This window comes from Drosophila grimshawi, unplaced genomic scaffold (assembly GCF_018153295.1).
Source record: "Drosophila grimshawi isolate 15287-2541.00 unplaced genomic scaffold, ASM1815329v1 contig_1367, whole genome shotgun sequence".
NCBI lineage: Eukaryota > Metazoa > Arthropoda > Insecta > Diptera > Drosophilidae > Drosophila > Drosophila grimshawi.
Window position 1 is genome coordinate 208,470 of NW_025062889.1, and position 12,121 is coordinate 220,590.

Consider the following 12,121-nt stretch of genomic DNA (forward strand, 5'->3'; position numbering starts at 1 on the left):
AATCACTATATTATATTTAGATTATGTATATTATACGTATATAAATAGCTGCTAATGTATTTTAACTAAATGAAATTTAATGATTACCTCTACGGAGATAGATTCATAATCTAAACATAAAAGAAAGAAAAAATCGAAAACTTCTTATAAATATTTTGTATTTGCTGTCATGTTTACTAACTCTTTTAATAGATTGGCTCCCACGAGAGCAGCTATAGTACCTCGCTCTCTCTCTCTCTCTCTCTCTCTCTCTCTCTCACTCTCTCTCTCTATATATATATATATATATTTACCTCACTCTTCTCTCACTCTCTCGCCAAGTCTATCTAACTATCGGAAGGCTCTTCGGCATTTAGTTTGTGTTATCTGTGCTATATTTCTCTCTCTCTCTGTCTCTCTCTACTGCGCTCTCTCTCTCATTATACGAGGGCTCGTCAGCTTTTATATTATTTTTCATCTGCTTTGCTTGCCAAATTCGCTCAGCTGTTTTGCCGGTTTTTGTTTTTGTTTTCGTTTTTATTTTAGAATTTGTTTTGCTTTGCAGTTAGTTTGTCGCATTTGTCATTTTGTGATTTTGATGTGGACACATTCTTCACGTATGTATTTGTATAATATATATGCCTAATTGTATAAATAGGTAGATTATATTCTTTTGGGACTAAGCCAAAATTTACTGTCGACTTTTAAATTGCAAATATTCGAAAGTTACGTAGACAGCTAGAAACATATGTATCCAAATACTCGACATTCAGATAACGAAATTCCTTTGGCAATTGAATGTATGTACATATATTATATGTGTGCTTAAAGTATATATATTAATATATATTATATTGCTTTTTGTATGTATTTTTATTGTTATTATTTAATATTAAATTGAATTTGTTGTTGTTGTTGTTGTTGTCGCTCTATGCCACGTGGATTGGATTATCCTTATCCTCGGGGTGCTTCCAGTGGCAGAATAATTTCACTACGGCGCTCCCACTGCGGCCAATCAGTAATCCAGGGTCTGATTGGCAGCGTCGCCTTTGCATACATATATGTATATGCATATATTATATATATATATATATATATATTATATATTATACATACATATGTATGTAATATACCCGGCACCAAGTTTCAATATATGCTTTTTTGTTGTTTTTTTTGTTGAGAAGACAATTTGGTGTTGGCAGCCGATTCGTGTGTTTATTTTTGGGATTTTGAACGCGGCACGAACGCGCCCGAAGCACCGACGAGCATCGCACACATGTCCAAAAATATCACACGCAAAGCCCTGGGCAGCACCAAAAAACTAGCACAGTATTTCGAATTTTCTTCAATTTTTTTTTTTTTTGTACAAATTGTTCATAATTTTTTCATTGAATATAATTTCTTATGCAATTTTAGGCAATTTATTTTTGAGACACACACGCGCTGGAATTGACTGCGGCGCGGCTGAATCACGCATGGATTTTCCACGAGTTTTCCATGAGTTTCATCATCATCCGACACACACACATATATATATATATAATATATATTCTATACTATATGCTCGATGCTGCTTTGGGCCAACGGACCCACGGCTAACTTACTTTTCGTGTCGATATTACTCTCTAGACTGACGAGCACGGAAAAGCAGCGACTACGAAACTGTGCCGAATGCCAAAATGCCGAGCGACGATTGGAATACTTTGCTGCCTGTGCACGGTGCGGGTTGGGGCACGCAGCATGCGGTAGCCACTCACAACAAAATCTATCTCGCTGTACAGTGATGCGAAATCTGCCGAACGGGATGTCAAACTGGAATTGGTACTGTACGAATTAAAACTAAGAATTTAAATAAAAATGCATAGATTTTTCATACCATAAGAAAACTGAAAACTAGCAAGTGGTTCTTGTTTTTAGAAATAGTTTTCAAATATTAGAAAAAAATGTCTAAAATTAGAAAAGCTTCCCAATTTAGAGTCATCAGCTCTTACATACTCTGAGATCTGTTCTTCGTACAAGCGATCATGGCTAAATCAACTCGATTGTTGCTGCTGATCAATAATAGACAATTTATCGATCGGCCTCATATCGAGCAATCGGCTAAGAATCAGCGATTGAACTTTTAAGAAAGAATCGATTCCCTACAAACACAAGTCTGTGTCTCTTTCTCTTCCAACCAGTCCAGAAACCAGAAAAACGATAAGAAGTTTGGCAAATTGTGGGAATCTTTACAAGCATTTTTGTACTTTACAAACCACAAATTTCGTTTTCAATTTTTTAAGAAACTTCTTTCCGTTTCATGTCCCGCTTCTGCAGCATTTATTGTTTGCATTTTGCATAGTTTTGGACACTGTGCAACGAAAGCAATAAGCCACTTTGCTCTCTCTGGCCGGCACAGTGGGTTGTGGCTCGGAGGATGCGAGATTGGAGCAGGGAGAGGAGAGAGGGGGCTGGGAGACGACTGGCGAGTTGGCAGCTTGTTGCTTGTTGGTCGCTCTCTCAGTAGCTGTAGACTACGCATGCACATATATACATATATATATATATATATATATATATATATATATATCGAATGTATAGAGGCCCCGAGGCCGAAGTGTTTCGAAAAACAGCTGTTTTTGTCTGCTCGGGGAACGTGCGTTCGAGTAAATGGCATAATGCCTGCGTGTATATAGAGAAAAGGAATATAAACATCTCATTCTTCTTGTCTGATATGTAAACTTATTTTAAGTAGATTTCTGATCGCTTGCCAAGACACCGAGTGCCCAACAACATATACAAATAGGAATTTGTAATAGACAAATATAATTGCACGTCTATATGTCTATATATATATATCTATATACATATATATATATATATATAGATAGATATATTTAGATATAATATAGGACACATGTGTTTCATTCAACTTGAACTTGCCAAAAATCATCATCATCATTCATGAATGAAAAAACGCATGCTCGAAGGTCGCTTGTGAAAATGTCTTTGCCTTTGAATTGAATTGAATTGAATTGAGATGTTTTCCGTTGGAAGTTGGCTTGATATAATTTGCCCGCAAGTTGGTCTTAATTCCGAGTGCCAGAATGTGTAATGTGAATTATTGCGCATTTCATTGTAAATCCTCTCGAGCGGGCGGAGTTGGTCCACACACACATCACACACACAAGCACATTCGCACACACACCCGCTGGGAAGATAAACAGTTAGCGAACTTTCCGTATAAATTAGCTTTGTGCACTAAGAGAAACATAGTATTTCTTGTTTTATTTATTTCTTAAAATTAGAAAGGCATTTTGACAATCCCAGAAATATGGTGTTTTTCTATTATTAAGAAATTTGTTTCATTCGTTTCCAAACTCAGAAACAAGTAATAAAAGTTAATCTCTCACTCTCTTTATGAATCCAAAATGTATTTATGAAAACTTTCAATACTAATGTTTAATATTAATATATAATTTACAATAATTCGTATATACACACACATTTTAGAATGTGCTTTCTGAATAATAAGGTGAATTCAGTTCGATTTTTTCCGAGTGTATGTTTGAGCCAAAGAATTTTGAGTGGGCGGATGGGTTAAATAAACCACTGCAGTGCAGCGATAAAGTGCTGCATATTAAAATCTTCTATGCCTCGAAATGAATTTTGCGCAAATTCTAAACAAAAGTGGAGAGAGAGAGGAATAGAGAACACTGTAAATACAGTGAGACTGGGTTTTTGCCTCCTGCACCCGTCGTATGTGGTGCTATAAAGGATTTAGCCTTTGTATTTGGTTATCCAATGCTGCCGGAACGAATCTGAATCCGAATGCGAATGCGAATCCGAATGCGCAACTCCAGTTTCCAGTTTTCAGTTGGCTAATGCAAAGATACAGCTCATAAATATATATATATAATTGTTTATGCAAGCGAAATGTAATTTCATTCATTACGTTTGACTGACTGACTTTCGATGGGAGTAAACTTGAATGCTCTATAGTTTTCAGCAGCAATCTCTTTAATTAATCAAAGTCGATTCATATTTGAGAGAGTGTCAGCGTGATGGGAAGTATGAGTGAGGTGATCCTTTTTTTTTTGTTTTACGCCAATACACAGATTTTTATAGCTCATCTCTAAAGCACATTAAAGCAGTCATTAAATAGAGTTCGACGAAAGTCCTGAAAAAATTCAAAATAACTGTCTTTTTTTAACAGAAAATGGCTCGAAGATTTTGAGACTTCGACTCGTTTCCTTTTGCTCTGAAGTTACATTTTTACGAGTGTTTGGGTTATTAAAAGATTACATAATCCTTGAATGCAGTTCAATAAAGTAGATCCTTAAGATTCTAAGGCACTATATCTGCTGCAAATCTGCAAGGATTTGTCTGATTTATCTTCTAGTCGCTCAATTGGCTCCTCGAAGTATGCTGCAAATTCTTTTCCTGGCGTAATTTTTCCAATGCAGCAACCCATTTGTGACATTTGACTTGCTATTTATCCCATTCAGCAACCTGCAATGTAAATCGATGTAGAGTGACCATATTTCCCTTCCCCTCGGTGAAAGAAAATAACCGGTTGTAGATTAGCTTAATAAATGATTATTTTTAATTGTTGTATACAGAATTCGTATTGCTAAGAAAAGCTGGCATCTTTGTATTATTTAAATCAAAAAATCAAAGCAGCGCCAGCTTAATAATTAATAATAGTAAAACAGATTAGAAACCAATATGTATGTAATAAATATGTGTGAACAGCTTTTGTTGCTGAAGCTTTCGCGAAGTCAAGTTTGTGCTCAGCACACAACTCTGCATACAGGAGCATTACTAGTTAATGAATTACATTGTGTGCAAACAACAGAATGCATTCTGTTGAAAGGAGTCCTTCACTAGTTCGGTGCTGGGATTAAGCGCCGCTCAGCTTAAAGCGCAACTCAGCTCTAATTCCAGCTGTTGTTTGGTCTCTCCACTCTTCCATACTATATATAGTGCCGATCTGAGCAGTAAATTTGACCGATAATTTGCAAATTTCAGCGTGAATGGCCGTGTCAACGATTATTCCTCCACCAAAAATACAAAAACTTTTCTATCGCCATGGCAAATGCTTTTGTTTCGAGCCCTGGCTCTGATTTTGACCAGCTGCAGCAGCAAGTCAGTATTTTTTCTTTGTATTTTGCTGTTGTAATTTCCAGTTGGCGGATAAAGTTTTGGCCAAGGTGGCGTTGTGAGCAAAACTTTTCCATTTACTCGGCCAGATGAACTGGCGGCTAAAAGCGAAGACGTCGCAATTGAGAGTTTTCTTCGAGGTGCGTTAATCCCTTAAAAACTGACTGTGACAGTCTCTCCTCCGATATATATATATATATATATACATATGTATATATATATAAATAATGATATTGGCTCAAAAGGAGCTGAGAGAAAGGTTTCGTTTGCATTTTGCCAGCCAGGCTATATTAATTGAAAAGGCATCCAGAACAGAATCCGTTACCTCAAAAGCTTTTCGTTAACGCTTTTATTTGGCTCTTTTGGCGGAACTAATTAAGTTCAATTTAAATGAAATACGAGCTGCGATTTGGGCGCATCGACAATGGGCATCATAAAGTCAGCGGCGAGAGTAAAAATAATGGTTCCACAGCAGCATTACAAATACATCTCATATCCAATGGGCCTCCTCCTCCTGGCTAGGCTGAGACTGAGTCTGGGGTAGCTGTTAAATTAATGCCCGCTCGTAAGTTTTACAAGGAATTCAATTTTTTGCACACCAAGCACACCAAAAGCAAGACGGATAGTGTATACTTTCCTCGGGGCGTTGCTTACACACACCTACACAAACCACCCCGACTCCAATCACCCCCCCAAGCTCAACAATTGGGAACAAAATAATAGCGACACTACTCGCAGAAGCATTGTTTTTTTAAGTTCTTCAAATTTAGGCAAATTACCCATACCATTTTAGAAGTGGAAGAAGACCCTTAAAAAGGTGAGAAGGAAAAAGTCTTATTAAAATTTAATTCAAATTAAAAAGTCAAATTTTGTGAAAAAGCCTTAAATAGTGCTTCTCGTCGTAATGGTGCTATTATTCTGGCCGAAACTGTTCTTGCAACTTTAGTTTCAGCTTGGCAATCTCTCAACGTCCTCTTCTCTCCTCGTTCGTCTTTTCGTTTTTTTCACATCTTTGTTTCGCAGTGTTCTTTTAGTTTTCTCTGCCTTCATCTCTCTCCCTCCTTCCCTCTCTCCCTTGCACTGGCATTATTTGCGTCGATGGAAATTGATTCGAAAGTTTTGCCATTAAATTGTCTTTTGCCGTAATCTTCCATTTGACGTCACTCACTGGGAAATTCTGGTCAAATTCTGTAATTTCAGCCACGCTCGATGACATTCAATTGTAACCCCCAAAAAATGAAGCAGCATTTGTATTTGTATTTTTATTTCTTTTTTGTTTTTATTCATATATTAACAGATTTCTTAAAAATGCATTAAGTTTCATATGCATTATTCCCATTCCTTCAAATTAATTTATACAATGCTTTTTTTTGCTCTTTAAACTATGCACTTTTTGTTTTTGTTTTAGCAAATAAACTTATATTTAATTTGTTTTTGTTATTTGTTTTTTGTTTTCTTTTGTTTATTGTTTCGCTGTTAGCTTATGTCTCTGTACAACGTTATTCTGCATTCATAATTCTAAATGAACTTAAATAATCAAACAAAAAACAAGAAAAACATTCACAATAGTTCATTTTTTCTGTTTTGGTTATTCACTTTTTTACATGTACGCATGTGTGGGTGTGTGTGTGTATGTGAGTGTGTGTAGAGATTGAGTTATGATTAACCTAAATTTAAATATTCATTCAGTATTCAAGTATTCAAGTCTTGTCTGCCGGCTTTAACTATTTTTACATATCATATATGCATATTAACAAGAGAATTTAAATTTGAGTGTTTTTTTTTATATTCAAAGTGAAATCAGACAAGGCAATCGAGTACAAAACAATTGAAGAGTGTAAATAATTCTTTTTTCTTTGTTAACAAATCTCTTTGGCCATTCTTTAACTACAATACATATCATATAATATAATAATATATAATTATAATAGAATGTAACTTATTTAATTAATTAATTAAGTCGATAACGTAACATAATAATTAATGTTTAGTCTTATTTAGTTTCCCCCATTTTCATATCATATGTTAGCATTACAAACTAAATAAATGCATACTCGTCGCGTACCCCATAGCTGTGTGTGAGTGTATTTGAAAATTATTATGAAAAATTCAACTTAAATTTATTTTAATATATATTTAATGAAAAACTTCGATTTCTTACATGCCCAAACAGAAAGTATTATCTAATATGCGGGGAAGACATTTTTAGCTTTGTATCAAAAATCTACATCTTATACATCCCATGCACTCAAAACCACTCACTCACTCATTCATTCATTCATTCATTCAGTCAGACATTCATTTCGTTTCAGTTATAATCAAGATATATTCGAAAAATGCAATGAATTAGTTTTTTTTTTTTAAACAGCAAGATAGTATTTATGTTTGTATGTATGAGTGTATGTATGAGTGAATATATGTATATATATATATATAATCAGGAGACACTGAAAGACTTAAGTCCTAAGTTAATTCACTCACATTCACTCATTTCTCACTTTCAGAGTGGAGTTATGTGTAAAAAACACAGTTCTTCCTACAAGTACGAAATGCCAAATTTAAACTACTTTAATAACTATTTATGCTTATTATTTGTGTTTGTTCTTGTTTTTTGTTGTTGTTGTTGACTGTCTGTTTTTTATTTTGTTTATATACCTGCATTTGTCCTTTCCAATAATCTTAAGTCGTTCTTAGTGTTTTCTTTTTATTGTACAAATTAAATTTGGCATATTGATTGAGTAGGTCTCTAAATACGTTTACGCAACCCTCGCATTTTCGCATTCTTGCATCACTCGCGCTCTCGCATCCCTCGCATTATTTAATTAGTTTGGCTTAGCTACTTATGCCTACAGTTTTTATGTTAAATGCTCTGTTATGCAGTTTTGGCAGCACTATGTGGATTAATAAGCTTTTCACATATGTTTATCTTGACATATCCCATTCGAGACGTGGACAAGGACACAACAACAGCAGCAGCAGCACTGTTAACACGAGCAGAAATGTTAACAACCTTTTTCAATCACTAATCTTGCTGGAAGAGCCATCTACAGTATACAAATACATATAAATACAAACATACGTATTATGGTAGGCAAGTGTTTCATAGTATTAAGCAATTGACACAGAGAAATCTAACATTCCAGGAGATCGATAACAACTGTAGCTGAGTATGAATGTTAAATAAAAGAAATAGCCTTCTTTAAACTTTAAAACAGAGGGGCGCGCGCTTAATTGTTCTTTTGAAATACAAAGGAAAGAGTCAGCAAATTCACACACGAATATATACATACAAGTGTGCTCTGCTGGTCTCTCTTGTGGCCTCTTAAGCGCCGTTATAATTTTCCGTATTTTCCTGCTCATTTAACTTTTATCTCCGTGCGGCAATCACAATTATTCAATAGCGGATACCAAACCCAACTTGGAGCGTGATAATTTGTGCGGGCTTCAGTTTGATTGCTGCAAGCACAGCAGCTGCAATCCCGTTAAAATTTATAAACACACACGTACACGTATACATATATAGTATAAGTATATGTATGTGATTGCGTTTAATTTTACTTTTAGTTTTCGAATTCATTTCCTTTGTCATTGTCTTTGCTCTGGCGTGCGTTAATTTCGACTATACACATATATATATTTAATTTAATTTTTAATTACTTTGCTCAGTCAATTGTCAATTCAGTCAGTCAGTCATTCAGCCAATTTGAGTGGAAGAAAACAACCCTGTTTCTACTTCACATGCTTGCCAAAGAAGAAGAAGCGGAAGAAGAAGCAGCAGCAACTAAAGCTCATTTTTTTACTGATGCTGCACAATTGCAACCAGAGTGTGAGCGAGAGGGTCGAATAACAGACAATGGCAGCTGCTGTTACTTGCTAATTACAGCTCGATGAATATTAATTAGTGTGCATTTTAACACATATACGTACACACATACACACACAGATGCACACGCACACAGCTGCACATGTGTGTGCAAGTTTTTTGTCTTTTGCCTTTTGGCATAAAATGTGGCAAGGAGTTGGAGTCGAGTGTGTTTTCCATTGCATAATAGAATTGTCATGATGTGCTCCAGCGCGGCCAGCATCAGGCAGCAAGCAACAAGACAGAAGTTAATGGCTGCCCCAAGATGAGCATGTCACGCTCGCTGGTCTGCGACGACTAGCAGCAAATGTGCGGCAAGCACTTATCCCTCACTCCCAGAGGGTGGGGGGAGAGGGAGGGTGCCCCATCATAGATCTCAATCGAAGCTGTTAGCTGTGAAGCCTGCACATAATGCCATGTGCCACGCCCATCGCAGCTGCTGCTGCTGAGTGGAGCAACAAAAACAAAACAACAATTGAACTACCTCCGCCCTCTCCTCCCTCCTACCTCCACCCGCTGCTGCCTCCATTCCTAGCTCTGTCTTTGTATTTTTGCACTTGGCAAAAAAATCGCACTGAATTTTAGAAAATCGCCCTGAAAACAAGAAAGTATTTACTAGTTTTAAAAAACCGATGAAGTTCTATGAATCTATAAATGATTTTTAGAAAGCCACAATCTACAATTTAAGAAATTTACTGTGTGAATAATTAGGTGAGGAATCCTATGGCGATTTACTAAAATCTAGAGCGATTTTTTCTCCGAGTGTATGTACATGAGGTTATATTAGAGTTCCTTGTATACATATAAAAAACACAATGGAAATTATACATTTATTTTCTAAATTTTAGAAAAATTGTCGATAAAATGATGGGAAGAAAAACGCTGACTCGGAAATATACTTTCTGAATAATAAGCTGAATATATACTTAAATTGGGAGCGAAGTATTTTCTCTGAGTGTAGCCCATTCCGCGCTATGTTTTAGTATTTTTGGGTGCACACTAACTGGCAGGCTACAGACACTAGCAACAGGATGGAGAGGAGTTGGTGCCAACAACTAATCGCTTGCCGTAACTTGCTGCTGCTGTCAACTGTTCCAACTTAAACATATACAAATATATATATACATGTATATATATATACATATAAATATATTGTGTTTTTTTTTGTGCCACGCCCAACGCAATCACGTGCCCATCGACTTGAGGCCGGAGCACGCCCCAGGGAGCTGTCAAACGGCTGCGCGCTGTTTCGCCTGCTCTCAGCTCCCAGCTACTGTTTCCTGCTCGTTGCACGCTGCTCCCAGCTCCTCCTGCTCCTAACTGATGGTGTACCAAACTAATTTTGAAAAATTTTTGAGCGTGTCTCAAAGTTTTTGTTATGGCTGCTGTTATTGCTGCTGCCCCAGCTAATTAGCAAAACGCAAATCCTCGCCAAGCAAAAGCAGCGAGCAGCCAGCAGCGAGAAGGAGCTGGTCATCCTATCTGCTGCTCTCGTCCTGCCGACAAATGGCCAAGCAATGAGATCCGTTTCGTTTGTTATCTAAATAAACAGTCCAATGTTTTATGGGGAGTGAGTCGAGTTTTAAAATTTACATAAACTAATTCAGTAGCTGATTTGAATAAGGTAATGGCCACCAATTGTTGTTGTTGTCTTTGCTGCTGCTGCTGCTGCTGCGTGTCCAAAGAACACGTCTAGAATAACCATAAAGACACAGAGTTAGAGAGAGATAGAGAAAGCTTCTAAACTAGCTACGAGTCGGAGTGGAGTACATTTTAGGTATATATATATATATATATATTTATATATATATGTATATGTGTATATGTGTATGTATATGTGTGTATGTAGATGTACAGCTGCGAACAAAATAATAGCTCCACTTTCTCACAAGAAATGCTTGCATGTTCTTCGATGTGCAAGAAGACTCTTAAAAAACAGGGCAAGAAAAAACCATAATGTTATGCACTGTTTTCAACTTATTTAAATATTTTTTTTTTTGCTTTTTCATTCGTAAGGAAAAAGTTGTCGTAGTGGTGCTATAATCTTGAGCGCAACTGTACATGTGTTATGTAGATGTAAGGATGTAGTTACCATTATTGGATAATAACCTCACTCAGTACCGGGACGACTCCACTGCTGCTGCTGCTGTTGTTGTCCCAGTCTCCGCCTACAGCTATACGAGATGCCCGTCTGCATCGGTGTAGGCAACCTGGACACCCTGCCCCGCCCCCACGCTGCTGCTGATGCCCGCCGTCCCGTTGAAGGTGGTGAGGGACGCCGGATCGTAAGTGGCACTGGTTGTCATCAGCAGATTGCTGCCCAGCTGGGCGCTGCTCACTGGCAGATTGAGGATCTGCAGGCTGCCCATCGGCAGACTGGCATTAAGCAATTGTTGCTGCTGTTGCTGCTGCTGCTGCCTGTTGCGATTGGGATCCTTGAGAATGCCGTGTGGCTGGCGGGGCAGCGTTGATGTGGCAAGTGGCAACGCTGTCGTCATGCTCCCATTGAGCATTGTGCTCGTCGTCAGCGTTGTGGCACTCAGATTGATCGGATGTTGCAGATCGTGCAACATTTGCCCGCCTCCGACTCCGGTCGACGTGTGATGCGTAACATCGGGCGGCGGACCACCGACCACGCCCCGCAGTATGCCACGCCTCAAGGTGCCTCCACCTGTGGCACTGCCATTGCCAATCAGCGTTGCTGTCCCATTGCTGGCCAACAGTGCCGCCTGTGACGTCACCGTGATGGGCAGCGGCTGCAGATGCGTCAGTGGCACAGCCAGCGGCAACGGCGGCGTGCTGAAATCCAACGCACCAGGATATTCCTGCAAAGAGAAGAGAAGAGAATTCTATCATTGATAGTGCCTACACTCAGGAAAAAATGACACTGAGTTGAATATACATTTATAGATTAATTCAAATTATTATTTCTATCATAATAAAGATACAGGCAGGTGGTAATTATATCAAGGATTTTCTTACTTTTTATAAATGCATTTCATAATAAACAAACATTTTTTAAAAATATTTTTAAACAGCATTTTTTTGGGTTTGTCGATTTAGGGAAAACCTTTCTAATTTTAAGAAAACAGTTGTGTATGGCTATTTTTGTATATATGGCTTGTTGGGTAGCCTGGT

General features: G+C 37.5%; 1 protein-coding gene across 1 annotated transcript in view; it reads right to left on the minus strand.

The window, feature by feature from the left end:
- Positions 1–10,800: 10,800 nt before the first annotated feature.
- LOC6568694 (nephrin) overlaps positions 10,801–12,121 on the minus strand; it is a 49,139-nt gene continuing 47,818 nt past the window's right edge. Inside the window, exon 21 of the mRNA XM_043215309.1 lies at positions 10,801–11,808. Within this exon, the coding sequence (XP_043071244.1) occupies positions 11,158–11,808 (651 nt within the window). The 3' untranslated portion in view covers positions 10,801–11,157. The remainder of the gene's footprint in view (positions 11,809–12,121) is intronic.